General features: G+C 51.1%; 1 protein-coding gene across 1 annotated transcript in view; it reads right to left on the bottom strand.

Moving 5' to 3' along the window:
* The window catches only part of LOC124613890 (venom carboxylesterase-6-like), a 163,667-nt gene that overhangs the window by 83,292 nt on the left and 52,876 nt on the right, over window positions 1-27,499 (bottom strand). The window contains exons 3-4 of the mRNA XM_047142628.1: window positions 27,148-27,319; window positions 5,986-6,171 (exon numbers count right to left, since the gene is read on the bottom strand). Of these exons, the coding sequence (XP_046998584.1) occupies window positions 5,986-6,171; window positions 27,148-27,319 (358 nt within the window). The remainder of the gene's footprint in view (window positions 1-5,985; window positions 6,172-27,147; window positions 27,320-27,499) is intronic.

Raw genomic sequence — 27,499 nt, 5'->3', positions numbered from 1 at the left:
CTTCAGCATGAAGACTCTCGACGGGATACTATAAAATACTGCGATCGCAAGACGTACACGCCGATGTTGTATGGACCTGAGGCGGCGTAAGATGGACGGTCGTGCAGAGGAGTATACGAAGCTCCCATAATCCAGCTTTGAGAGGACGATCGACCGATGTAGGTGAAGTAGGACGGTTCGATCCGCTCCCCACGACATACCACTGAGAACACGGAGGACATTTAGTGAACGGGTACAACGGGGAGCCAAATAAGACGCATGTGGAGACCAGCTAAGTATCCTGTCAAATGCAAGACCTAAAAATTTTGTTGTCTCCACGAATGGGAGAGCAACGGGACCGAGTCGTAAGGACGGTGGGAGAAACTCTTTGTACCGCCAGAAGTTAATACAGACCGTCTTCTCGGCAGAAAAACGGAAGCCATTGGCGACACTCCAGGAGTAAAGATGGTCAAGAGAACGCTGAAGACAGCGCTCCAGGAAACATGTACGCTGCGCGCTGCAATAGATGGTAAAATCGTCCACGAAAAGGGAGCCTGATACATCAGCCGGGAGGCAATCTATTATTGGATTGATCGCTATGGCGAAGAGAGCGACGCTCAAAACTGATCCCTGTGGCACCCCATTCTCCTGGCGAAAGTTGTCCGACAGGACAGAATCCACACGTACCCTGAACTGTCAATCCATTAAAAAGGAACGAATAAAAAGAGGGAGGCGACCGCGAAGGCCCCATGTATGCATGGTGCGGAGAATGCCCGCCCTCCAACAGGTGTCGTAAGCCTTCTCCAAATCAAAGAACACGGCCGCGGTCGGGCGCTTCCGCAAGAAGTTATTCATAATGAAGGTTGACAAGGTAACCAGATGGTCAACAGCAGAGCGGCGCCTACGAAATCCACATTGTACATTGGTAAGTAGGCGCCGAGATTCGAGCAGCCAAACCAAACGAGAGTGAACCATTCGCTCCATCACCTTACAGACACAGCTGGTAAGCGAGATGGGTCGATAACTGGAAGGCAAGTGCTTGTCCTTCCCCGGCTTAGGAATCGGGACAACGATAAACTCCCGCCAACATGCGGGAACATGTTCCTCAATCCAGATGCGATTATAAGTGCGAAGAAGGAAACCTTTCCCCGCAGGAGAAAGGTTCTTCATCATCTGAATATGAATAGAATCAGGTCCTGGAGCGGAGGACCGTGACCGGGCAAGTGCATTTTTCGAGTTCCCGCATGGTGAAAGGGGCATTATAACTTTCACGATTCGTTCGAGGAGCGGAAGTTAGGTGGCCTAGCCTCCTCAGCCTGTTTTTGGGGGAGGAAGGCAGGGTGGTAATGAGCGGAGCTCGAAACCTCTGCGAAAAAGCGGCCGAAGGCATTGGAGATACCCTCAGGGGCCACAAGGACGTCATTCGCGACCGTCAAGCCAGAAACTGGTGAGTGGACCTTAGTGCCATACAGACGGCGCAGGCTACCCCAGATAACAGAAGAAGGAGTAAAACTGTTGAAGGTGCTTGTGAAAGCAGACCAGCTGGCTTTCTTGCTTTCTTTAATAATACGACGGCACTGCGCACGTAATCGTTTGTAACTGATACAATTCGCCACTGTAGGGTGGCGTTTAAAGGTGCGTAAAGCACGTCGACGAGCACGTAAAGCGTCTCTACATGCTGCGGTCCACCAGGAGACCGGTACGCGACGTGGAGAAGAAGTAGTGTGAGGGATGGAATATTCAGCAGCAGTGAGAATGACTTCCGTGAGGTGTGCGACCTGACGATCGCAGCTTGTGAAGGTTTGATCCTGAAAGGTCGCCCTGGAAGAGAAGAGCCCCCAGTCGGCTTTGGAGATGTTCCAACTAGCTGAGCACGGAGAGGGGGTATGATGCAGGAGATGGATGACACACGGGAAGTGGTCGCTCGAATATGTATCGGAAAGGGCATACCACTCAAACCGGCGTGCAAGTTGGGTAGTACATATAGAGAGGTCTAAATGGGAATAGGTGAGAGATGTGTCCGAAAGAAAAGTAGGGGCGCCAGTATTGAGGCAGACAAGATTGAGCTGGTTGAAAAGGTCTGCTAACAGGGAGCCCCTCGGGCAGGATGCTGGAGAGCCCCAAAGGGGATGGTGGGCATTGAAGTCTCCAGTCAACAAAAATGGTGCAGGTAGCTGAGCAATAAGTTGAATCATGTCTGCCCTGGTAACGGCAGACGACGATGGAGTGTAAACGGTACAAATAGAAAATGTAAAAGTGGGGAGGGTAATTCTGACGGCAACTGCCTGCAGGCCGGTGTGCAATGTGATGGGATCGTAGTAAATATCATCCCGGACCAGCAACATAACCCCTCCATGAGCCGGAATACCTACCACAGGGGGTAGGTCAAAACGCACAGAGGTGTAGCGTGCCAAGGCAATGTGATCGCATGGGCGGAGCTTCGTTTCCTGGAGGGCTACAACGAGCGGACGGTGCAAGCGGAGCAGCAACTTCAAGTCCTCTCGGTTGGAGCGAATGCTGCGAATATTCCAGTGAATAAGTGCCATCGTGAGAAGAAAAGGAAGATGAAAGAAGGGGTTACCTCGAACCCCGCTGAGGGCTTCCTCTGCCGGTGAATGGCCAGATGTTCGGCTACCAGCGGTGCGGCCAGGCGAAATGGATGACGACCTGGGGCAGCAACCGCTGGGTGGCACAGGAGAAGAAATGCGCCGTGGCGGAGAAGGAGAACTGTGCTTCCTATGAGCCTTCTGGGAAGGTCGTTTAGTGGATGTATTGGTCGATGGCTGGGAGTTCGAGGTCGTAGGAAGTCTGCACGGGACGGTTCCTTCTTGAAGGCCCGTGCATCTGACTTCTGGGTCTTCGTCTTGGCAGAAGCTGATGAAGGTGCTTGTGTCTGAGGGGTGACGGGAGGAAGAGGAGACGTCGACCGCGCGATCTAAGCACTGGCCGAACAGACGACCGTAGTGCTGAAGGTCAGATCGCATGTCTGCATCGCCACCTCCCTGGTAGTCCGAGGAGAGGCGAGGACAGTACTGTACTTTCCCGCTGGGAGCAGCGCGGGCTTCCTACTAGCAAATAGCTTGCGAGCAGCCGAGGTGGACACTTCCTCTTTGAGCCGAATTTCTTGGATACAGCGTTCTTCCTTGTAGATGGGACAGTCGCGGGAGGACGCTGCATGGTCACCCCGACAGTACACACAACGAGGAGATGGAGGTGGACACTCATGGGCATCCCTGCCACAAGTGACACATTTAGCTGCATTGGAACAAGACTGGCGAGTGTGATTAAAACGCTGACACTGGTAGCAGCACGTAGGTGTCGGGACATAGGGGCGAACAGAAATAACCTCGTAGCCCGCTTTGATGCGCAATGGCAGCTGAACACTATCAAAGGTCAAGAAAAGTGTCCGGGTCAGTACAAGGTCATTGTTGACCTTTTTCATGACCCTATGGACAGCCGTCACGCCCTGCTCAGCGAGGAAAGACTGAATCTCCTCGTCAGTCAATCCGTCAAGTGATCGAGTATAGACCACACCACGAGACGAATTCAAAGTGCGGTGAGCCTCCACCCGGACAGGGAACGTGTACAGGAGTGTGGCCCGAAGCAGTTTTTGTGCCTGAAAGGCGCTCTCAGTTTCTAGTAACAAGGTACCGTTACGCAACCTGGTACAAGATTTGACAGATCTGACTATGGCATCTACACCCTTCTGGATAACGAAAGGGTTGACAGGGGAAAAATCCTTTCCGTCCTCAGATCGAGAAACTACGAGGAACTGTGGGGCAGGTGGTAGTACTTTTGTCACTGGTGGCTGGTCAAGTTTCCGTTTTTGGGCAGAAGTCGAGAGAGATGGAGAGAAATCCATTGCGGAGGAATCCCCCATGATTGCCAGCGTCTCCGATGGCGCGCTCCTTTCTTGTCGGGACCTTCTCAGAGGGCACTCCCGCCTTAGGTGACTGTTTACACCTCAGGTCACACCTCCCGAGAAACGGACGGAGGGACCAATCGGCATGTTAAGAAGGTGTCAGCTCAGGCAATCACCCCTCCCTGGGCCTGGCCTTTACCAGGGGGTACGTGCATGCCTTACTTGTCTACCCATGGCGGGGAATTACGCGTTACCCCGTCACCGGCTACGCGTGCGAACGCGTGGGTCGGCCTTCATGCGCGCACAGGGAGGAAGGAAGAAGAGAAAAAAGAAGAGAGAGAGGGAGAGAGAGGACAGACTGTCTCAAACGCCGAGGCAGAGACCAGAGAAGGCAAGGAGGAGAAGGCAATGAGAAGGCAAGGAGAAGAAGGCAATGAGAAAGCAAGGAGAAGAAGACAAGGGAAAGAGTAAGGAAGACAGTGAGATGGAGAAGAGCAAAGAAAGGAACCAACCAAAGGAAGGAAGAAACCAGAAGTGAAAAAGGAAAATGACCGCAAATAGAGGTAGTGGAACCGTCCGTCTCCGGACGCTGGCGCTAACTACCCCCTTGAGGGTGAGGGACTCCTTTTAGTCGCCTCTTACGACAGGCAGGAATACCTCGGGCCTATTCTAATCCCCGGACCCGCAGGGGGAAAGTGCAGATTGCATACACAAACACACACACACACACACACACACACACACACACACACACACACACACACACACACACACACACACACACACACACACACACACACACACACACAAACACACACACACGAACAAACACACACGCGAACACACACGAACAAACACACACGCGAACACACACGAACAAACACACACGCGAACACACACGAACAAACACACACGCGAACACACACGAACAAACACACACACACACACACACGAACAAACACACACACACACACACACACACGAACAAACACACACACACACACACACACACGAACAAACACACACACACACACACACACACGAACAAACACACACACACACACACACACACGAACAAACACACACACACACACACACACGAACAAACACACACACACACACACACACGAACAAACACACACACACACACACGAACAAACACACACACACACACGAACAAACACACACACACACACGAACAAACACACACACACACACGAACAAACACACACACACACACACACACGAACAAACACACACACACACACACACGAACAAACACACACACACACACACACGAACAAACACACACACACACACACACGAACAAACACACACACACACACACGAACAAACACACACACACACACACGAACAAACACACACACACACACACGAACAAACACACACACACACACGAACAAACACACACACACACACGAACAAACACACACACACACACGAACAAACACACACACACACACGAACAAACACACACACACGAACAAACACACACACACGAACAAACACACACACACGAACAAACACACACACACGAACAAACACACACACACGAACAAACACACACACACGAACAAACACACACACACGAACAAACACACACACACGAACAAACACACACACACGAACAAACACACACACACGAACAAACACACACACACGAACAAACACACACACACGAACAAACACACACACACGAACAAACACACACACACGAACAAACACACACACACGAACAAACACACACACACACGAACAAACACACACACACACGAACAAACACACACACACACGAACAAACACACACACACACGAACAAACACACACACACACACACACACACAGTTACTGAAATGAAATGACCGTGCGGCATTGATAGCCTCGAATCCCCACCTTGGGAAGTTCGGCCGCGCGAATTTCAAGTCTTTTCAGCTGATGCCACATTGGGAAACTGGCGTGTCGATTATGAAATGACGTTGAGTACAAAACAGCCAGTCCCCGAGCGGAGAAAATCTCCGTCCCAGTCGGGAATCTCACTCCGATCCACTGCACTCGGTTAACGGGGTGGACACAGCGTTACTGATAATGGCGCTACGACAGACACTATAGGTAATGGTCGTTACCGTAGGAGAGCTCGGTGAACATGTGGTAGTGTGCGCTGGCGCCGCCCGCGTGTATCCCCAGCAGCGTGATGCTCTTGGGGTTGCCGCCGAAGAAGCCGATGTTGCGCCTGAGCCAGCGCAGCAGCATCGCCTGGTCCTTCAGTCCGTAGTTCCCGGGCAGCACCGTGTCGCCCGTGGACAGGAAACCTGTTGCAGACATACAGCGTCAGCAGCTGAACGGATGATTTTCATCTGTGTAGAGTATCGATGTTCACCTCGAAAAAAACAGTTATGGACTTAATTTTATGTTCCTTTGCAGCTACGTGTTTGCAGCCTCAGTGACGTAGACCACCGGTAGAATAGGTACACAAAACAAATCTCAAAGCGTTCAACAGCCAAGAACGCATAAATATTTCTTTATTTAAAACAAACGGTTTCAACAGAATTTGCTGTTATCTTCAGGTGTTAAAAATCTGTTATGAAACGTTCAGTTTACGTTGAAATTCACGCCAAAATGCCATGTGGATAAAAATCTGCACATATGAAGAGAATTATCGTAAATAATATATATCAAAACAAAGCACCTTGTGCAAATAGTCATGTCCATATACAAGGTGTTCATTGAAACTGAAGACCTTTAACTATCTCGCCAACTACAAATCTGATCAAAAAATCATAATTCCAATTTTTTGCCTTGGAGGGTGACATCTGAGGAATAGAAATGGGTACACAATCGTAATTCAAGACATGCTTATCAATGGCCCTTGAATATCCAATGGCTAGTGGGACCCCACCTTCACACTGCGAGGGCAGAACAGGCCAGTGTTTCATGACTTCTAACTGGAAACCCCATTAGCAAACTTTTATTCCTCCGAAATACCGAGCGGGGGGCTACTTCACGCGCCACTGTGGCCGTGGCTCGAGGCGAACGCTACTCTGCTTTCCCAATTAGAGTAAGTGTAACAACGCAGTACCGTTAACTTCAGTACTTTTAGTGATCCTATCTCCACAGGACCGAAGTGTATCTGCGGGAATATCAGCACAGGCGTTTCCCATTCGGGCGACCATGTCTTAGCACTTGCTGGTGCACCTTATCTTTTAAATATTCCACACACGGAGAAATCCGGAGACCTAGCGGGCCAGTTAATAGGACCACATCTGCCGATCCACCGACCAATGTAAACACATTCTAATACCTCCTATGCTTCAATTGCGTAACGCGCTTGCAACTGACATGGAGAAACCACATACGTTGTTTCACGGCAACATGCTGCAGTAGTACCGATAGTTCCTGATCCAAAAGCCTTAGATATTTGCGTCCACTAAACATGCCTTCAATAACATACGGATCAACGGATGACATATTGTCAGAGATTCTGCAACTGCTTTTGGTGGTGGTAAGTTACTATGGGACACAACTGCTAAGGTCATCGGTCCCTAGGCTTATACACTACTTAATCTAACTTAAACTAACTTACGCTAAACCGGCCACGGTGGCAGAGCGGTTCTAGGCGCTTCAGTCCGGAACCGCGCGACTGCTGCGGTCGTAGGTTCGAATCCTGCCTCGGGCATGGATGTGTTGATGTCCTTAGGTTAGTTAGGTTTAAGTAGTTCTAAGCTCTGGGGGACTGATGACCTGAGATGTTAAGTCCCATACTGCTCAGAGGCATTTGAACCATAACTTATGCTTAGGACACACACACACACACACACACACACACACACACACACACACACACACGAGGGAGGACTTGAACCTACGACAGGGCAGCCGCGCGAACCGTGGCAAGGCGCCTCTGACCGCACGGCTCCATAGTGAATTTAATGTTGGGGTGTATGGAGTTTAGATGCGTAAGGAAGTCAAGGAGTTTATCCATACCATGTTTTTTTTTTTTTTGTGGTTTTCGGGCGCACAACTTCAGTGGTCATTAGCGCCCTGACTACTCTAAGAATGCACCGCGAGGCACAAGTTGACAACAACAACTAAAAGGGAAAACACAATAAAAGACAGACTGACAGGCATAGGACTAAAAAACATCATCAAATGTCCTTAGCGAGGTTTGTGAAATTGATAAAACAAAGAACACGAGCAGCTGCTCGTGGGTCATCCGCTAAAATGGCATCTAAAGTATTAGGCAGGTTAAGATCGAGGCGCAGTGTGTTAAGATCTGGACAGGACATTAAAATGTGTCTAACCGTCAGCAAGTGCCCACATGGGCAGAACGGCGCCGGCGCAGCCGTCAGCAGATGGCGATGGCTGAACCGGCGGTGTCCAATTCTTAACCTTGCTAAAACGACCTCCTCCCGCCGAGAAGAGCGTGAGAAGGACGTCCAAGCCACAGGAAGAGGTTTTAAGGCCCGAAGCTTGTTGTCGGTAAGTGCAGCCCAATCGGCATGCCACAGCGACACAACGCGCCGACAAATGACCCTGCTAAAATCGGACGAAGGGACACAACAAGAAGCTGTCCGAGGCTGGAGGACCGCAGCCTTGGCCGCGGCATCTGCAGCTTCGTTCCCAGGGATACCGACATGGCCAGGAACCCACATAAAGCTAACCGGCGTGCCGACGTCCACCAGCTGCTGAAGAGAGCGTTGGATCCGGTGTACGAAAGGGTGAACCGGGTGCGGATCACTGAGGCTCTGGATGGCGCTCAGGGAATCTGAGCAGATGACATAAGCAGAATGTCGGTGGCGGCAGATGTAAAGAACAGCCTGGTAGAGGGCAAAGAGCTCAGCTGTGAAGACCGAACAATGGCCATGGAGCCGGTATTGGAAACTTTGTGCCCCAACAATAAAGGAACACCCGACCCCGTCATTGGTCTTAGAGCCATCTGTATAAATTAAAGTCATGTCGATGAACTTCGAACGAAGTTCCAAAACACGGGAGTGGTAGACCGAACCGGGGGTGACCTCTTTTGGGAGCGAGCTGAGGTCGAGGTGAACGCGGACCTGAGCCTGGAGCCAAGGTGGCGTGCGGCTCTCGCCCACTCGAAAGGTTGCAGGGAGTGAAAAATGAAGGTGTTGAAGGAGGCGACGAAAGCGAACTCCAGGGGGTAGCAAGGCAGAGACATACAACCCGTATTGACGGTCAAGAGAGTCGTCAAAAAAGGAACGATAAGACGGATGGTCGGGCATTGACAGTAGCCGACAGGCATACTGACAAAGCAGTATATCGCGCCAGTAGGTGAGTGGCAATTCGCCAGCGTCAGCATGAAGACTCTCTACGGGACTGGTATAAAATGCTCCGATCGCAAGTCGTAAACCCCGATGTTGTATGGAGTTGAGGCGGCGTAAGATGGATGGCTGTGCAGAGGAGTATATGAAGCTCCCATAATCCAGCTTGGAGCGGACGATCGACCGATATAGACGAAGTAGGACGGTTCGATCCGCTCCCCACGACATACCACTGAGAACACGGAGGACATTTAAAGAACGGGTACAACGGGCGGCCAAATATGGCATGTGGAGACCAGCTAAGTTTCCTGTCAAAGGTAAGGCCTAAAAATTTGATTGTCTCCACGATTGGGAGAGCAACGGGACCGAGTCGTAAGGACGGTGGGAGAAACTCTTTGTATCGCCAGAAGTTAATACAGACCGTCTTCTCGGCAGCAAAACGGAAGCCATTGGCGACACTCCAGGAGTGAAGACGGTCAAGAGAACGCTGAAGACAGCGCTCCAGGACATGTGTACACTGCGCGCTGCAATAGATGGTAAAATCGTCCACGAAAAGGGAGCCTGATACATCAGCTGGGAGGCAATCCATTATTGGATTGATCGCGATGGCGAAGAGAGCGACGCTCAAAACTGAGCCCTGTGGCACCCCATTCTCCTGGCGAAAGGTGTCGGACAGGACAGAACCCACACGTACCTGAAACTGTCGATCCAGTAAAAAGGAACGAATAAAAAGAGGGAGGCGACCGCGAAGGCCCCATGTATGCATGGTGCGGAGAATGCCCGCCTTCCAACAGGTGTCATAAGCCTTCTCCAAATCAAAGAACACAGCCGCGGTCGGGCGCTTCCGCAAGAAGTTATTCATAATGAAGGTCGACAAGGTAACCAGATGGTCAACAGCAGAGCGGCGCCTACGAAATCCACATTGTACATTGGTAAGTAGGCGTCGAGACTCGAGCAGCCAAACCAATCGAGAGTTAACCATTCGCTCCATCACTTTACAGACACAGCTGGTAAGCGAGATAGGTCGATAACTGGAAGGCAAGTGCTTGTCCTTCCCCGGCTTAGGAATCGGGACAACGATAGACTCGCGCCAGCATGCGGGAACATGTCCCTCAATCCAGATGCGATTGTATGTACGAAGAAGAAAACCTTTACCCGCAGGAGAAAGGTTCTTCAGCATCTGAATATGAATAGAATCAGGCCCTGGAGCGGAGGACCGTGATCGGCCAAGTGCGGTTTCGAGTTCCCGCATGGTGATTGGGGCATTATAACTTTCACAATTCGAGGAGCGGAAGTCAGGTGGCCTAGCCTCCTCTGCCTGTTTGCGGGGGAGGAAGGCAGGGTGGTAATGGGCGGAGCTCGAAACCTCGGCGAAAAAGCGGCCGAAGGCATTGGAGACAGCCTCAGGGGCCACAAGGACTTCATTCGCGACCTTCAAGCCAGAAACTGGGGAGTGGACCTTAGTGCCAGATAGCCGGCGCAGGCTACCCCAGACAACAGAAGGAGTAAAACTGTTGAAGGTGCTTGTGAAAGCAGCCCAGCTGGCTTTCTTGCTTTCTTTGATAATACGACGACACTGAGCACGTAATCGTTTATAATTAATACAATTCGCCACTGTAGGGTGGCGTTTAAAGGTGCGTAAAGCACGTCGACGAGCACGTAAAGCGTCCCTACATGCTGCGGTCCACCAGGGGACCGGTACGCGACGTGGAGAAGAAGTAGAGTGAGGGATGGAATATTCAGCAGCAGCGAGAATGACTTCCGTGAGGTGTGCGACCTGACGATCGCAGCTTGGAAAGGTTTGATCCTGAAAGGTCGCCCTGGAAGAGAAGAGCCCCCAGTCTGCCTTGGAGATGGTCCAACTACAGGAGCACGGAGAGGGAGTACGCTGCAGGAGATGGATAACACACGGGAAGTGGTCGCTCGAATATGTATCAGCAAGTGCATACCACTCAAACCGGCGTGCAAGTTGGGGAGTACATATAGAGAGGTCTAAATGGGAATAGGTATGAGATGTGTCCGAAAGAAAAGTAGGGGCGCCAGTATTGAGGCAGACAAGATTGAGCTGGTTGAAAAGGTCTGCTAACAAGGAGCCCCTCGGGCAGGATGCTGGAGAGCCCCAAAGGGGATGGTGGGCATTGAAGTCTCCAGTTAACAAAAATGGTGCAGGTAGCTGAGCAATAAGTTGCGTCATGTCTGCCCTGGTAACAGCAGATGACGATGGAGCGTAAACGGTACAAAAGGAAAACGTAAAAGTGGGGAGAGTAATGCGGATGGCAACTGCCTGCAGGCCGGTGTGCAACGTGATGGGATCGTAGTAAATATCATCCCGGACCAGCAACATAACCCCTCCATGAGCTGGGATACCTACCACAGGGGGTAGGTCAAAACGCACAGAGGTGTAGTGTGCCAAGGCAATTTGATCGCATGGGCGTAGCTTCGTTTCCTGGAGGGCTACGACGAGCGGACGATGCAAGCGGAGCAGCAACTTCAAGTCCTCTCGGTTGGAGCGAATGCTGCGAATATTCCAGTTAATAAGTGCCATCGTAAGAAAAGGAAGATGAGAGAAGGGGTCACCTCGAAGGCCGCTTTGGGCCTGGCTTCGAGCGAGCACTGCCGCCGCTATCAGGAGGCGGACAGTCATCGTCCATGGGGTCTATAGGGTCATCGGCCATCTCGGGAGGATGGCCGGGAGGGGGAGCTTCCTCCGCCGGTGAACGGCCAGATGTTCGGCTACCAGCGGTGCGGCCAGGCGAAACGGATGACGGCCTGGGGCGGCAACCGCTGGGTGGCGCAGGAGAAGAAAGGCGCCGCGGCGGAGAAGGAGAACTGTGCTTCCTATGCGCCTTTTTAGAAGGACGTTTGGTGGAAGTACTGGTAGACGGCTGGGAGGTCGAGGGACGGAGGAAGTCTGCACGGGATGGTTCCTTCTTGAAGGCCCGTGCATCTGACTTCGGGGTCTTCGACTTAGCAGAAGCTGAGGAAGTGGCTGGTGCCTGTGGGGTGACGGGAGGAAGAGGAGACGTCGACCGCGCGATCTTAGCACTGGCCGAACGGACGACCGTGGTGCTGAAGGTCAGATCGCATGTCTGGGTTGCTACCTCCCGGGTAGTCCGAGGAGAGGCGAGGACAGTGCTGTATTTCCCCGCTGGGAGCAGCGTGGGCTTCCTACTAGCCAATAGCTTGCGAGCAGCCGAGGTGGACACTTTCTCTTTGACTCGAATTTCCTGGATACAGCGTTCTTCCTTACAGACAGGACAGTCGCGGGAGGATGCGGCATGGTCACCCTGACAGTTCACACAACGAGGAGACGGAGGTGAACAGTCACCCTCATGGGCATCCCTGCCACAAGTGACACGTTTAGCCGCATTGGAGCAAGACTGTCGAGTGTGATTGAAACGCTGACACTGGTAGCAGCGCGTAGGTGTCGGGACATAGGGGCGAACAGAAATAACCTCGTAGCCCGCCTTGATGCGCGATGGCAGCTTAACACTATCGAAGGTCAAGAAAAGTGTCCGGGTCGGTACAAGGTCATTGTTGACCTTTTTCATGACCCGATGGACAGCCGTCACACCCTGCTCAGCGAGGAAAGATTGAAGCTCCTCGTCAGTCAATCCGTCGAGGGAGCTACTATAGACTACACCACGAGACGAATTCAAAGTGCGGTGGGCCTCCACCCGGACAGGGAACGTGTACAAGAGTGTGGCCCGAAGCAGTTTTTGCGCCTGAAAGGCACTCTCAGTTTCTAGTAATAAGGTACCGTTACGCAACCTGGTACAAGATTTGACAGATCCGGCTATGGCATCTACGCCCTTCTGAATAACGAAAGGGTTGACAGAGGAAAAATCCATTCCGTCCTCAGATCGAGAAACTACGAGGAACTGTGGGGCAGGCGGTAGTACTTTTGTCACTGTTGGCTGGTCACGTTTCCGTTTTTGGGTCGAAGTCGAAAGAGATGGAGTAGAATCCATTGCGGAGGAATCCCCCATGATTGCCAGCGTCTCCGATGGCGCGTTCCTTCCTTGTGGGGACCCTCTCAGAGGGCACTCCCGCCTTAGGTGAATGTTTACACCTCAGGTCACACCTCCCGAGAAACAGACGGAGGGACCAATCGGCATGGTCAGAAGGTATCAGCTCAGGCAATCACCCCTCCCCGGGCCTGGCCTTTACCAGGGGGTACGCGCGTGCCTTACATGTCTACCCAGGGCGGGGAATTACGCGTTACCCCGTCACCGGCTACGCGTGCGAACGCGTGGGTCGGCCTTCAGGCACGCACAGGGAGGAAGGAAGAAGAGGAAAAAGAAGAAAGAGAGGTAGAAAGAGGACAGACTGTCTCAAACGCCGAGGCGGAGACCAGAGAAGGCAAGGAGAAGAAGGCAATGAGAAAGCAAGGAGAAAAAGGCAATGAGAAAGCAAGGAGAAAAGGCAATGAGAAGGCAAGGAGAAAAAGGCAATGAGATGGCAAGGAGAAAAAGGCAATGAGATGGCAAGGAGAAAAAGGCAATGAGATGGCAAGGAGAAAAAGGCAATGAGAAAGGAAGACAGTGAGGTGGAGAATAGCAAAGAAAGGAACCAACAAAAGGAAGGAAGAAACAAGAAGTGGAAAACCAAAAAGACCACGATGATAGGTCGTGGAACCGTCCGTCTCCGGACGCAGGCGCTAACTACCCCCGTGACGGGGATGTTCCCCTTTTAGTCGCCTCTTACGACAGGCAGGAATACCACGGGCCTATTCTAATCCCCGGACCCGCAGGGGGGGCCATACCATGTGGTCAGATGACGAACGTGTCGTCCACGTAACGGAGGGTACATTACCTTTCCTTGCCGTCTTGGTCAAGAGAAGGGCTGACGGCACCCTAGGTCATCGGGTGTATCGGAAGACAATGCACACTGATCTGTATTTGCACGCAGACAGCTGCCACCACCCTTCACAGAGAAATGGGGTAGACTCTCTGACGCAGGGAGTCTACCCCAGGAATTGGAACATCTGAGAACTATATTTCGAAAAAATGGGTACTCAGAGTGGCATATACAACGTGCTCTCCGCCCAGCCACTACAGCACAACCTGTGGAGATGGATGAAATCACGAGGGAGGAGGTAGGCACTGCGTTTATTCCATATACTGGCGCACTGTCGGGTAAAATCGCCCGCATTTTGAAGAAACACCGGGTCGGAACTGCGTTTTGCCCTCCGAATAAAACTCGTGCACTGGTGGGGAGCGCCAAAGATGACCTCGGTTTGAGGAAGGCCGGCGTGTACCAGATTCCGTGTTAATGTGGCAAGTCGTATATTGGTCAGACGATGCGTACCGTCGAGGATCGATGCCGTGAAAACCAGAGGCACACTCGACTGATGTATCCGAGCAAGTCGGCGGTCGCTGAACATTTTTTGTCGGAAAATCACGCCATGGAGTATGCCCGCACGAGGATTCTGGTACAGACGTCGAGATACTGGGACAGCGTTGTTAGAGAGGCCATCGAAATTCGCACCAATGACGACTTCATAAACCGTGACTGTGGCTATAATCTTAGCAAGGCTTGGGAACCAGCGATTGGGTTAATCAAGAGTAAATCGAGCAAACGTATAGTTGTGACGACCACGGCGGACAGAGCCATCACACCGACGTCATCTCAGACGCCGTCGCAATGTGTTCCACCGCGTGACCGCGGCGCGGGGCGCGGACGGCGGAGGGAGTGCGCCGCGGGCGGAGGGTATTTAAATCGGCCGGCGCCGCGACCGAACACAGTTCGCCCTGAGCAGCCATAGCGTACGGATCTCCGTACCGGCACGTTCACTGGAGCTCAGTCCGTCAGTTCACCTGATGATGGCGAAATGTATGATCGCCGAAATATTGTGATCGTTGGACACTGTACACCGACAGTACACCCGTGGATATTTTGTTTATATAAAACTGTCTGGGGAGGAAGGGAGGGGGGAGGGGGGAGGGGGGAGGGAGGGTTGATGCGGAAAATAGCGCACTCGTCGTCGTAATGCGGAAACGGAGCGATTGATCTGACACCTAAAGGGCTTCATCATTGTCTTTCGGGCCGGTGGAAGCATTTCCGAAACGGCTAAATTTGTAAACTGTGCGCGCACTGCTGTGGTTCAAGTATACCGTGCATGGCAAAATGGCGCTATCCAAAACTGCAGCCGAAGCAACTGTGGTGCGCCACGGACCATGGACGAGGGTGAACGACGGTGGCATAGATGTGCAACTTTCGAGCAACTAAACTCTCAGATGAATCATGGAGCTGCCGGAGTGTCTTCTCAACGACCGTTCATTTTTTTTTTTTTTTTTGTGGTTTTAGGGCGCACAACTTCAATGGTCATTAGCGCCCTGACTACTCTAAGAATGCACCGCGAGGCACAAGTTGACCACAACAACTAAAAGGGAAAACACGATAAAAGACAGACTGACAGGCATAGGATTAAAAAACAGCATCATCAAATGTCCTTAGCGAGGTGTGTCAAATTGATAAAACGAAGAACACGAGCAGCTGCTCGTGGGTCATCCGCTAAAATGGCATCGAAAGTATTTGGCAGGTTAAGATTGAGGCGCAGTGTGTTAAGATCTGGACAGGACATTAAAATGTGTCTAACCGTCAGCAAGTGCCCACATGGGCAGAACGGCGCCGGCGCAGCCGTCAGCAGATGGCGATGGCTGAACCGGCAGTGTCCAATTCTTAACCGGGCTAAAACGACCTCCTCCCGCCGAGAAGGGCGTGAGGAGGACGTCCAAGCCACGGGAAGAGGTTTTAAGGCCCGAAGCTTGTTGTCGGTAAGTGCAGCCCAATCGGCATGCCACAGCGACACAACGCGCCGACAAATGACCCTGCTAAAATCGGACGAAGGGACGCAACAAGAAGCTGTTCGAGGCTGGAGGACCGCAGCCTTGGCCGCGGCATCTGCAGCTTCGTTCCCAGGGATACCGACATGGCCCGGAACCCACATAAAGCTAACTGGAGAACCGACGTCCACCAGCTGCTGAAGAGAGCGTTGGATCCGGTGTACGAAAGGGTGAACCGGGTACGGATCACTGAGGCTCTGGATGGCGCTCAGGGAATCTGAGCAGATGACATAAGCAGAATGTCGGTGGCGGCAGATGTAAAGAACAGCCTGGTAGAGGGCAAAGAGCTCAGCTGTGAAGACCGAACAATGGCCATGGAGCCGGTATTTGAAACTTTGTGCCTCGACAATAAAGGAACACCCAACCCCGTCATTGGTCTTAGAGCCATCTGTATAAATTAAAGTCATGTCGATGAACTTCGAACGAAGTTCCAAAAAACGGGAGTGGTAGACCGAACCGGGGGTGACCTCTTTTGGGAGCGAGCTGAGGTCGAGGTGAACGCGGACCTGAGCCTGGAGCCAAGGTGGCGTGCGGCTCTCGCCCACTCGAAAGGTTGCAGGGAGGGAAAAAGTAAGGTGTTGAAGGAGGCGACGAAAGCGAACGCCAGGGGGTAGCAGGGCAGAGACATACAACCCGTATTGACGGTCAAGAGAGTCGTCAAAAAAGGAACGATAAGACGGATGGTCGGGCATTGGCAGTAGCCGACAGGCATACCGACAAAGCAGTATATCGCGCCGGTAGGTGAGTGGCAATTCGCCAGCGTCAGCATGAAGACTCTCTACGGGACTGGTATAAAATGCTCCGATCGCAAGTCGTAAACCCCGATGTTGTATGGAGTTGAGGCGGCGTAAGATGGATGGCTGTGCAGAGGAGTATATGAAGCTCCCATAATCCAGCTTGGAGCGGACGATCGACCGATATAGACGAAGTAGGACGGTTCGATCCGCTCCCCACGACATACCACTGAGAACACGGAGGACATTTAAAGAACGGGTACAACGGGCGGCCAAATATGACATGTGGAGACCAGCTAAGTTTCCTGTCAAAGGTAAGGCCTAAAAATTTGATTGTCTCCACGATTGGGAGAGCAACGGGACCGAGTCGTAAGGACGGTGGGAGAAACTCTTTGTATCGCCAGAAGTTAATACAGACCGTCTTCTCGGCAGCAAAACAGAAGCCATTGGCGACACTCCAGGAGTGAAGACGGTCAAGAGAACGCTAAAGACAGCGCTCCAGGACACGTGTACACTGCGCGCTGCAATAGATGGTAAAATCGTCCACGAAAAGGGAGCCTGATACATCAGCTGGGAGGCAATCCATTATTGGATTGATCGCGATGGCGAAGAGAGCGACGCTCAAAACTGAGCCCTGTGGCACCCCATTCGCCTGGCGAAAGGTGTCGGACAGGACAGAACCCACACGTACCCTGAACTGTCGATCCATTAAAAAGGAACGAATAAAAAGAGGGAGGCGACCGCGAAGGCCCCATGTATGCATGGTGCGGAGGATGCCCGCCTTCCAACAGGTGTCGTAAGCCTTCTCCAAATCAAAGAACACAGCCGCGGTCGGGCGCTTCCGCAAGAAGTTATTCATAATGAAGGTCGACAAGGTAACCAGATGGTCAACAGCAAAGCGGCGCCTACGAAATCCACATTGTACATTGGTAAGTAGGCGTCGAGACTCGAGCAGCCAAACCAATCGAGAGTTAACCATTCGCTCCATCACTTTACAGACACAGCTGGTAAGCGAGATAGGTCGATAACTGGAAGGCAAGTGCTTGTCCTTCCCCGGCTTAGGAATCGGGACAACAATAGACTCGCGCCAGCATGCGGGAACATGTCCCTCAATCCAGATGCGATTGTATGTACGAAGAAGAAAACCTTTACCCGCAGGAGAAAGGTTCTTCAGCATCTGAATATGAATAGAATCTGGCCCTGGAGCAGAGGACCGTGATCGGCCAAGTGCGTTTTCGAGTTCCCGCATGGTGAATGGGGCATTATAACTTTCACAATTCGAGGAGCGGAAGTCAGGTGGCCTAGCCTCCTCTGCCTGTTTGCGGGGGAGGAAGGCAGGGTGGTAATGAGCGGAGCTCGAAACCTCTGCGAAAAAGCGGCCGAAGGCATTGGAGACAGCCTCAGGGGCCACAAGGACGTCATTCGCGACCTTCAAGCCAGAAACTGGTGAGTGGACCTTAGTGCCAGATAGCCGGCGCAGACTACCCCAGACAACAGAAGAAGGAGTAAAACTGTTGAAGGTGCTTGTGAAAGCAGCCCAGCTGGCTTTCTTGCTTTCTTTGATAATACGACGACACTGAGCACGTAATCGTTTATAATTGATACAATTCGCCACTGTAGGGTGGCGTTTAAAGGTGCGTAAAGCACGTCGACGAGCACGTAAAGCGTCTCTACATGCTGCGGTCCACCAGGGGACCGGTACGCGACGTGGAGAAGGAGGGTGAGGGATGGAATATTCAGCAGCAGCGAGAATGACTTCCGTGGGGTGTGCGACCTGACGATCGCAGCTTGGAAAGGTTTGATCCTGAAAGGTCGCCCTGGAAGAGAAGAGCCCCCAGTCTGCCTTGGAGATGGTCCAATTAGAGAAGCACGGAGAGGGGGTATGCTGCAGGAGATGGATAACACACGGGAAGTGGTCGCTCGAATATGTATCAGAAAGTGCATACCACTCAAACCGGCGTGCAAGTTGGGGAGTACATATAGAGAGGTCTAAATGGGAATAGGTGTGAGATGTGTCCGAAAGAAAAGTAGGGGCGCCAGTATTGAGGCAGACAAGATTGAGCTGGTTGAAAAGGTCTGCTAACAAGGAGCCCCTCGGGCAGGATGCTGGAGAGCCCCAAAGGGGATGGTGGGCATTGAAGTCTCCAGTTAACAAAAATGGTGCAGGTAGCTGAGCAATAAGTTGCATCACGTCTGCCCTGGTAACGGCAGATGACGATGGAGTGTAAACGGTACAAAAGGAAAACGTAAAAGTGGGGAGAGTAATGCGGATGGCAACTGCCTGCAGGCCGGTGTGCAACGTGATGGGATCGTAGTAAATATCATCCCGGACCAGCAACATAACCCCTCCATGAGCTGGGATACCTACCACAGGGAGTAGGTCAAAACGCACAGAGGTGTAGTGTGCCAAGGCAATTTGATCGCATGGGCGTAGCTTCGTTTCCTGGAGGGCTACGACAAGCGGACGGTGCAAGCGGAGCAGCAACTTCAAGTCCTCTCGGTTGGAGCGAATGCTGCGAATATTCCAGTGAATAAGTGCCATCGTAAGAAAAGAAAGATGAGAGAAGTGGTCACCTCGAAGGCCGCTTAGGGCCTGGCTTCGAGCGAGCACTGCCGCCGCTATCAGTAGGCGGACAGTCATCGTCCATTGGGTCTATAGGGTCATCGGCCATCTCGGGAGGATGGCCGGGAGGGGGAGCTTCCTCCGCCAGTGAACGGCCAGATGTACGGCTACCAGCGGTGCGGCCAGGCGAAACGGATGACGGCCTGGGGCGGCAGCCGCTGGGTGGCGCAAGAGAAGAAATGCGCCGTGGCGGGGAAGGAGAACTGTGCTTCCTATGCGCCTTTTTGGAAGGACGTGTAGTGGAAGTACCGGTCGAAGGCTGGGAGGTCGAGGTACGGAGGAAGTCTGCACAGGATGGTTCCTTCTTGAAGGCCCGTGCATCTGACCGGTGTCTTCGTCTTAGCAGAAGCTGAGGAAGGTGCTCGTGTCTGTGGGGTGATGGGAGGAAGAGGAGACGTCGACCGCGCGATCTTCGCACTGGCCGAACGGACGACCGTGGTGCTGAAGGTCAGATCGCATGTCTGGGTTGCTACCTCCCGGGTAGTCCGAGGAGAGGCGAGGACAGTGCTGTATTTCCCCGCTGGGAGCAGCGTGGGCTTCCTACTAGCCAATAGCTTGCGAGCAGCCGAGGTGGACACTTTCTCTTTGACCCGAATTTCCTGGATACAGCGTTCTTCCTTATAGACAGGACAGTCGCGGGAGGATGCGGCATGGTCACCCTGACAGTTCACACAACGAGGAGACGGAGGTGGACAGTCACCCTCATGGGCATCCCTGCCACAGGTGACACATTTAGCCGCATTGGAACAAGACTGTCGAGTGTGATTGAAACGCTGACACTGGTAGCAGCGCGTAGGTGTCGGGATATAGGGGCGAACAGAAATAACCTCGTAGCCCGCCTTGATGCGCGATGGCAGCTTAACACTATCGAAGGTCAAGAAAATTGTCCGGGTGGACAGCCGTCACGCCCTGCTCAGCGAGGAATGATTGAAACTCCTCGTCAGTCAATCCGTCGAGGGAGCCAGTATAGACCACACCACGAGACGAATACAAAGTTCGGTGGGCCTCCACCCGGACAGGGAACGTGTACAGGAGGTTGGCCCGAAGCAGTTTTTGTGCCTGAAAGGCACTCTCAGTTTCTAGTAATAAGGTGCCGTTACGCAACCTGGTACAGGATTTGACAGATCCGGCTATGGCATCTACGCCCTTCTGAATAACGAAAGGGTTGACAGAGGAAAAATCCTTTCCGTCCTCAGTTCGAGAAACTACGAGGAACTGTGGGGCAGGCGGTAGTACTTTTGTCACTGTTGGCTGGTCACGTTTCCGTTTTTGGGTCGAAGTCGAAAGAGATGGAGTAGAATCCATTGCGGAGGAATCCCCCATGATTGCCAGCGTCTCCGATGGCGCGCTCCTTCCTTGTGGGGACCCTCTCAGAGGGCACTCCCGCCTTAGGTGAATGTTTACACCTCAGGTCACACCTCCCGAGAAACAGACGGAGGGACCAATCGGCATGGTCAGAATGTATCAGCTCAGGCAATCACCCCTCCCCGGGCCTGGCCTTTACCAGGGGGTACGCGCGTGCCTTACATGTCTACCCAGGGCGGGGACTTACGCGTTACCCCGTCACCGGCTACGCGTGAGAACGCGTGGGTCGGCCTTCAGGCACGCACAGGGAGGAAGGAAGAAGAGGAAAAAGAAGAGAGAGAGGGAGAAAGAGGACAGACTGTCTCAAACGCCGAGGCGGAGACCAGAGAAGGCAAGGAGAAGAAGGCAATAAGAAAGCAAGGGGAAGAAGGCAATGAGAAGGCAAGGAGAAGAAGGCAATGAGAAGGCAAGGAGAAAAAGGCAATGAGAAGGCAAGGAGAAAAAGGCAATGAGAAGGCAAGGAGAAAAAGGCAATGAGAAGGCAAGGAGAAGGCAAGGGAAAGAGTAAGGAAGACAGTGAGGTGGAGAAGAGCAAAGAAAGGAACCAACAAAAGGAAGGAAGAAACGAGAAGTGAAAAAACCAAAAGGACCACGATGATAGGTCGTGGAACCATCCGTCTCCGGACGCAGGCGCGAACTACCCCCGTGAGGGGGACGGACTCCTTTTAGTCGCCTCTTACGACAGGCAGGAATACCGCGGGCCTATTCTAATCCCCGTACCCGCAGGGGGGAACGACCGTTCAGCGAACGTTGCTGCGTATGGGCCTCTGCAGTGGATGTCTGGTTCATGCACCCATGCCGATTGCTTTTCGTAGGCGCCGAAGGCTGGAATTTGCGCACCAAAACCGCTGCTAGACGTCGATTGAGTGGACACAAGTGGTCTTTTCAGATGAATTACGGACAAATGGCCGTTAGAGCGTACGGAGTGAAATGTGCGTAAGCGAACTCCCTGAAACAACCGAGGGAGCGTTACGGTCTGGAGAATGTTCTCTTGACACTCCCTGGGTGATCTCTTCGTTAGGAAGCCACAATGTATCAACACAAGTACGCATCTATCCTCGGGAACCGCGCCCATCCCTACGTACTGTACGTTCTTCCTCGGTACCCACATCGTGTGTTTTCTGATGAAATTAAGAATGAAACGTGTCACAGCGCGCAGTGTACGTGCGTGGTTAGAAGAGCACCAGGCCACCTGGCCACTAAACTCCCCGTAATTAAACCCAATCGTGAATCCATGTGAACACCTCGATCCGGCTGTTCGCGCTGCAGACCGTCAACCGAAAAACATAATGCAGCTGGTCTTGGCACTGGAATCGTCATGGCTCCGCATCCCTGTCTGTACTTCCTGTAACCTCACTGACTTTCCCTACACGTCCCGAAGCGGTCCATTTTGCAAAAAGATGGTTATTCAGGCTTTTAACAAATGGTCACAATGTGACTGGACGATGTAGTTATTTCTTGAGGTTTTACTTTATTTTTAAATCTGAAGAAGAGCATTGCTTATGATAGAAACTAGTAATCCAGTGTGAATACTTGAAACGGAGACTGTTACAATAAATATCTGTAACAAAATCAGTCACCCACAGATCACTTACGAAACTGTTTTCGTAGATTTAACCAACTTCGTGGCTATCCCCTCCTCTTGCCTACTCTATTTAGTTTTGGATCCTCTGTCAAACAAGTCATGTTACACTTTTTCACTGCTATCAAAAATAGTTCCTGAGCCTCATTTGAAGGTTAAAGTGTGTTGCCGGCACAGACTTGTTCCGTTCACCATAAATTTCAATTTGCTGACTACTGAAATTTAACGCTGGCTAAATATGCCTGGGAGATAGCCACTTTATAGCCCCAAAGACCATAAGATAGCAAAGCTACCGTGCTGCGAATGAACAGAATTTGAAGTGTAGATAGAAGACACCACCACCATCACGGATTAGGATTAGGCCTGTTCCGCACTACGAGCAGCGATCTATGATGGTGGCGCGTTTGATCAGCGCGTCACCAATTCCTCCATTTGTCGTTGAAAACAGACGAAGCATGATGGTGCCGCTCCTTCTGTACAGGGTTATTACAAATGACTGAAGCGATTTCACAGCTCTACAATAACTTTATTATTTGAGATATTTTCACAATGCTTTGCACACACATACAAAAACTCAAAAAGTTTTTTTAGGCATTCACAAAAGTTCGATATGTGCCCCTTTAGTGATTCGGCAGACATCAAGCCGATAATCAAGTTCCTCCTACACTCGGTGCAGCATGTCCCCATCAATAAGTTCGAAAGCATCGCAGTTCTGGCACGTTTCTTGGTAGAGCAGGTTTAAACACTGAATCTTTCACATAACCCCACAGAAAGAAATCGCATGGGGTTAAGTCGGGAGAGCGTGGAGGCCATGAAATGAATTGCTGATCATGATCTCCACCACGACCGATCCATCGGTTTTCCAATTTCCTGTTTAAGAAATGCCGAACATCATGATGGAAGTGCGGTGGAGCACCATCCTGTTGAAAGATGGAGTCGGCGCTGTCGGTCTCCAGTTGTGGCACGAGTCAATTTTCCAGCATGTCCAGATACACGTGTCCTGTAACGTTTTTTTCGCAGAAGAAAAAGGGGCCGTAAACTTTAAACCGTGAGATTGCACAAAACACGTTAACTTTTGGTGAATTGCGAATTTGCTGCACGAATGCGTGAGGATTCTCTACCGCCCAGATCCGCACATTGTGTCTGTTCACTTCACCATTAAGAAAAAAATGTTGCTTCATCACTGAAAACAAGTTTCGCACTGAACGCATCCTCTTCCATGAGCTGTTGCAACCGCGCTGAAAATTCAAAGCGTTTGACTTTGTCATCGGGTGTCAGGGCTTGTAGCAATTGTAAACGGTAAGGCTTCTGCTTTAGCCTTTTCCGTAAGATTTTACAAACCGTCGGCTGTGGTACGTTTAGCTCCCTGCTTGCTTTATTCGTCTACTTCCGCGGGCTACGCGTGAAACTTGCCCGCACGCGTTCAACCGTTTCTTCGCTCACTGCAGGCCGACCCGTTGATTTCCCCTTACAGAGGCATCCAGAAGCTTTAAACTGCGCATACCATCGCCAAATGGAGGTAGCAGTTGGTGGATCTTTGTTGAACTTCGTCCTGAAGTGTCGTTGCACTGTTATGACTGACTGATGTGAGTGCATTTCAAGCACGACATACGCTTTCTCGGCTCCTGTCGCCATTTTGCCTCACTGCGGTCTCGAGCGCTCTGGCGGCAGAAAACTGAAGTGCGGCTTCAGCCGAACAAAACTTTATGAGTTTTTCTACGTATCTGTAGTGTGTCGTGACCATATGTCAATGAATAGAGCTACAGTGAATTTATGAAATCGCTTCAATCATTTGTAGTAGCCCTGTATTCACACAACTCCTCATCTGACCTCACGAGGCAGAGTGAGGTTGTCATTCATCACCTACAACCAAACATTAACAGTAGTCTTTCGGCACTGATTGGTAGTGGTGGTATTAGAGCGCTCCGTTACGAAGCCATTTCTCTTATGCAGTATTATTGTGACTGTCGTGGACAGAGTCGATCTAAGGGCACGCGGGGATCGTAGTATTGAAGCCGTGGACCTCGAATTCCCGACTATGCACTCATTTCTTACCTGATACAGCGTGTTCTGAAATTCCCCTTACAAATTTCTGGGTCTTCTGGAGGCGAGTGTTCACATAAAATCTTTAATAGGAATAATCCGCCGCTGGTAGCTGAGTAGTCAGCGCGACGGAATGTCATACCTAACGGCCCGAGTACGATTCCCGGCTGGGTCGGAGATTTTCTCTGTTCAAGGGCTGGGGGTTGTGTTGTCCGTATAATCATTTCATCCCCATCGACACGCAAGTCGCCGTAGTGGCGTCAACTCAGACTTGCACCAGGCGAACGGTCTACCCGCCGGGAGGTCCTAGCCACACGGCATTTCCATCTTAATAGGAATCCTTGTTGCGACGGTTCAAGTCAGATGTTAACGGGTCCACGTGTGCTGAGGGACAGAGGGACGTTTCACAGTTCTTTGTCCCGGTATGTAATAGGGCAGAAAGGATGACCTAGCACTGAATGCCCATCAGGAAATGTGGTTTCAGCATGATGGTGCACCACATTACTTCTAAAGTGCGGTTCAGAGACATCTCAACAAAAGGTATGGTGAAAAACAGGCCGTGGTTGTCCAACCGCGTGACCGCCGCGATCAAGGTAGGCTGAAGTGTTTGCAACTAACCTACATTACTGGGTCAACGTTTGAATATTAAACATTTCCTGCAACTTAGGTAAATGGAGCAAATCGGTTGGTTCTTTTCCCATTAGCTGTGGTCTACGGTGCATCTTAACGGGCTTATCGAGTCTCCACATAATTTATGGAGAGTTCCTTTGAAAATTCGGAAAAAGGCTATCACCATTTTTTCGCCGTCAGCAGCGGATATCTAAATGGCTAAATCCAGCAAATCGCTCAAATTACACCATTTTGAACAATTTTCTTCCGTTGTCGAGAAACACCAAAACCGAGCCGCGGATTCTGAGATGATTACGCACAGCAAATGGCAGATTTTTTTACGGTATATTCCGAACAGCCTCGCAAATTTAGTACCTTTATCAGTCTCCGAGACACAGATGTTATACGTTACTCTACTTGTGCACGTAAAATCCTGTGTGAGCCGAAAACAGATTATGAAATGCTTTAGCACGGAGAAATGTGTGTCTGCGTTATGATCAGAAGTGTTCTGGAGACCCCATGTTGTTGTATTCAAGCACTTGGGAAAGTGGTGTGCACGTGAAAGTTTCATGCAATTTCACAAATTCACTGTAAACTATCAGAATTTTGCTGAGCCATGCGTTTTTTTTTTTTTTTTTTTTTTTAGGAATGACGATGACCAGCGGGAAAATGCTATTGAAGCACAAAAAACGCGATCATGCTCCTGTTTGAAAGACTGTCTGGAAAGTGGAGTACCAGCTGCCTCATTCTACCTTTACACTGGACTCGCATTCGGGAGGATGACGGTTCAATCCCGCGTCCGGCCATCCTGATTTAAGTTTTCCGTGATTTCCCTAAATCGCTCCAGGCAAATGCCGGGATGGTTCCTTTGAAAGGGCACGGCCGACTTCCTTCCCCGTCCTTCCCTAATCCAATGAGACCGCCGACCTCGCTGTTTGGTCTCTTCCCCCAAACAATCCAATCATTCTACCTTTCTGAGCACCTTTAAAAAATTTCCACAAATTTTCGCACGCACACACACTCGCGCTTTCTTATGCTGTGAGAGGTGACAGTGGCAGTGAGAAAGAATGGGGAAAGTAATAAATAAACAGCGGTTGTAGTATAGAAGAGCAAACGAGACAATGGCAGCGTGAGAGAGAGACACAATGGCAGTGGAACACAATTAACAGTAACGGAACAATTCTAAGGAAAGAGTGAAGGAGACAGTGGCAGTGGGAGAGGGAGAGGAACAAAAGAAGTAGAAAGTGGAAGTGGATGATAAGGAATGAATGAGATAGCACAGGAAGGGAGAGAAAAGGGAGACTGGCAATGAGAGGAAATAGTTTAACAGAACGAAGGAAACTGGGGATGCAAGGCAGGAGACAGACACACACAAAGCGATAATAAAAATAAGTTGGGCTGAACGAGTGAAAATGGACTAGTGAATATGAGCCAATGGGAACTTGTGAGAGTGCTGCACGTTAAAAGGAGTGCTAATATGTTTGCAAGCCAGAATGTTTGGGGAAAATTTTAAAGGTGCTGTGGAAGGTAGAATGAGGCAGCTGGTCTGAATATTTTGAACAGGAGCATGGTCGCCTTTCTTGTGCTCCGATAGAACAGTAAAGGTGGCGTGAGGTTTTCCGGAAGTCGGTACTTTGCGCGCCTGTCTCAGCCAATCGCGTACTGTAATTTTGTGGAGGTCTCAGTGAGGTCGCAGCTGTGTGGAAGACTATTGTTGCGCCTGTATCCGTCTGCGCTCCGCAATTCAAAGCTGGCAGCAGCGCTGCCGACCGACACTACGATCTTTCGCCAGTTCCGCGTAAGTCCAGAAGTGTATGTCGAGTGCAACGTATATGTGTAGTACAGTTATTACATCGTTTCCAGCAACTGACTGATGCAGAACCAGTCTCTCAGATACCCAAGGCGTACCAGAGATCAGTAGCCTGCAGAGTTCAAATGGTTCAAATGGCTCTCAGCAGTATGGGACTTAATATCTGAGGTCATGTCCCCTAGACTTAGAACTACTTAAACCTAACTAACCTAAGAACAGCACACACATCCATGCCCGAGGCAGGATTCAAACCTGCGACCGTAGCAGCAGCACGATCCCAGACTGAAGTGCCTAGAACCGCTCGGCCACAGCGGCCGGCAGCCTGCATAGTACATATCACGCCAACAGTATTAATCCAACTACAAGCAGACGACAGATCAGCATAAACGGCTCACCTAGGGGACCCAGTCGATAGTTGAAGGTGACGAGGACGAGCTCGTGGTCCATCATGTGGTCGGGACAGAAGTTGGCGATGTCTCCGCTGCCGAACTGGAACCCGCCGCCATGGATCACCACGATCACGTCCCTCTTTACTCGCCACGTATCTGCGCCGTCATTTTTGGTAACCTGAAAGTAAAGACCAAGGAGAAATTTTATTAGCCACTATGTTCGCACAATCCTTGTCTCCTCACTTCGACGTTTCATCAGAATAAATACCCTCGCTCTAAAAAACTTTGCTCGGTGCAGGGTGGATTACCAGACTGATGGGAACAGTTTATATGTAATTAATATTAATTCTGTCCACTT

The sequence above is a fragment of the Schistocerca americana genome, chromosome 4 (assembly GCF_021461395.2).
Source record: "Schistocerca americana isolate TAMUIC-IGC-003095 chromosome 4, iqSchAmer2.1, whole genome shotgun sequence".
Taxonomy (NCBI): domain Eukaryota; kingdom Metazoa; phylum Arthropoda; class Insecta; order Orthoptera; family Acrididae; genus Schistocerca; species Schistocerca americana.
Note: the sequence above shows the minus strand (reverse complement) of the source record. Positions and strands in the feature narration are given on the sequence as shown.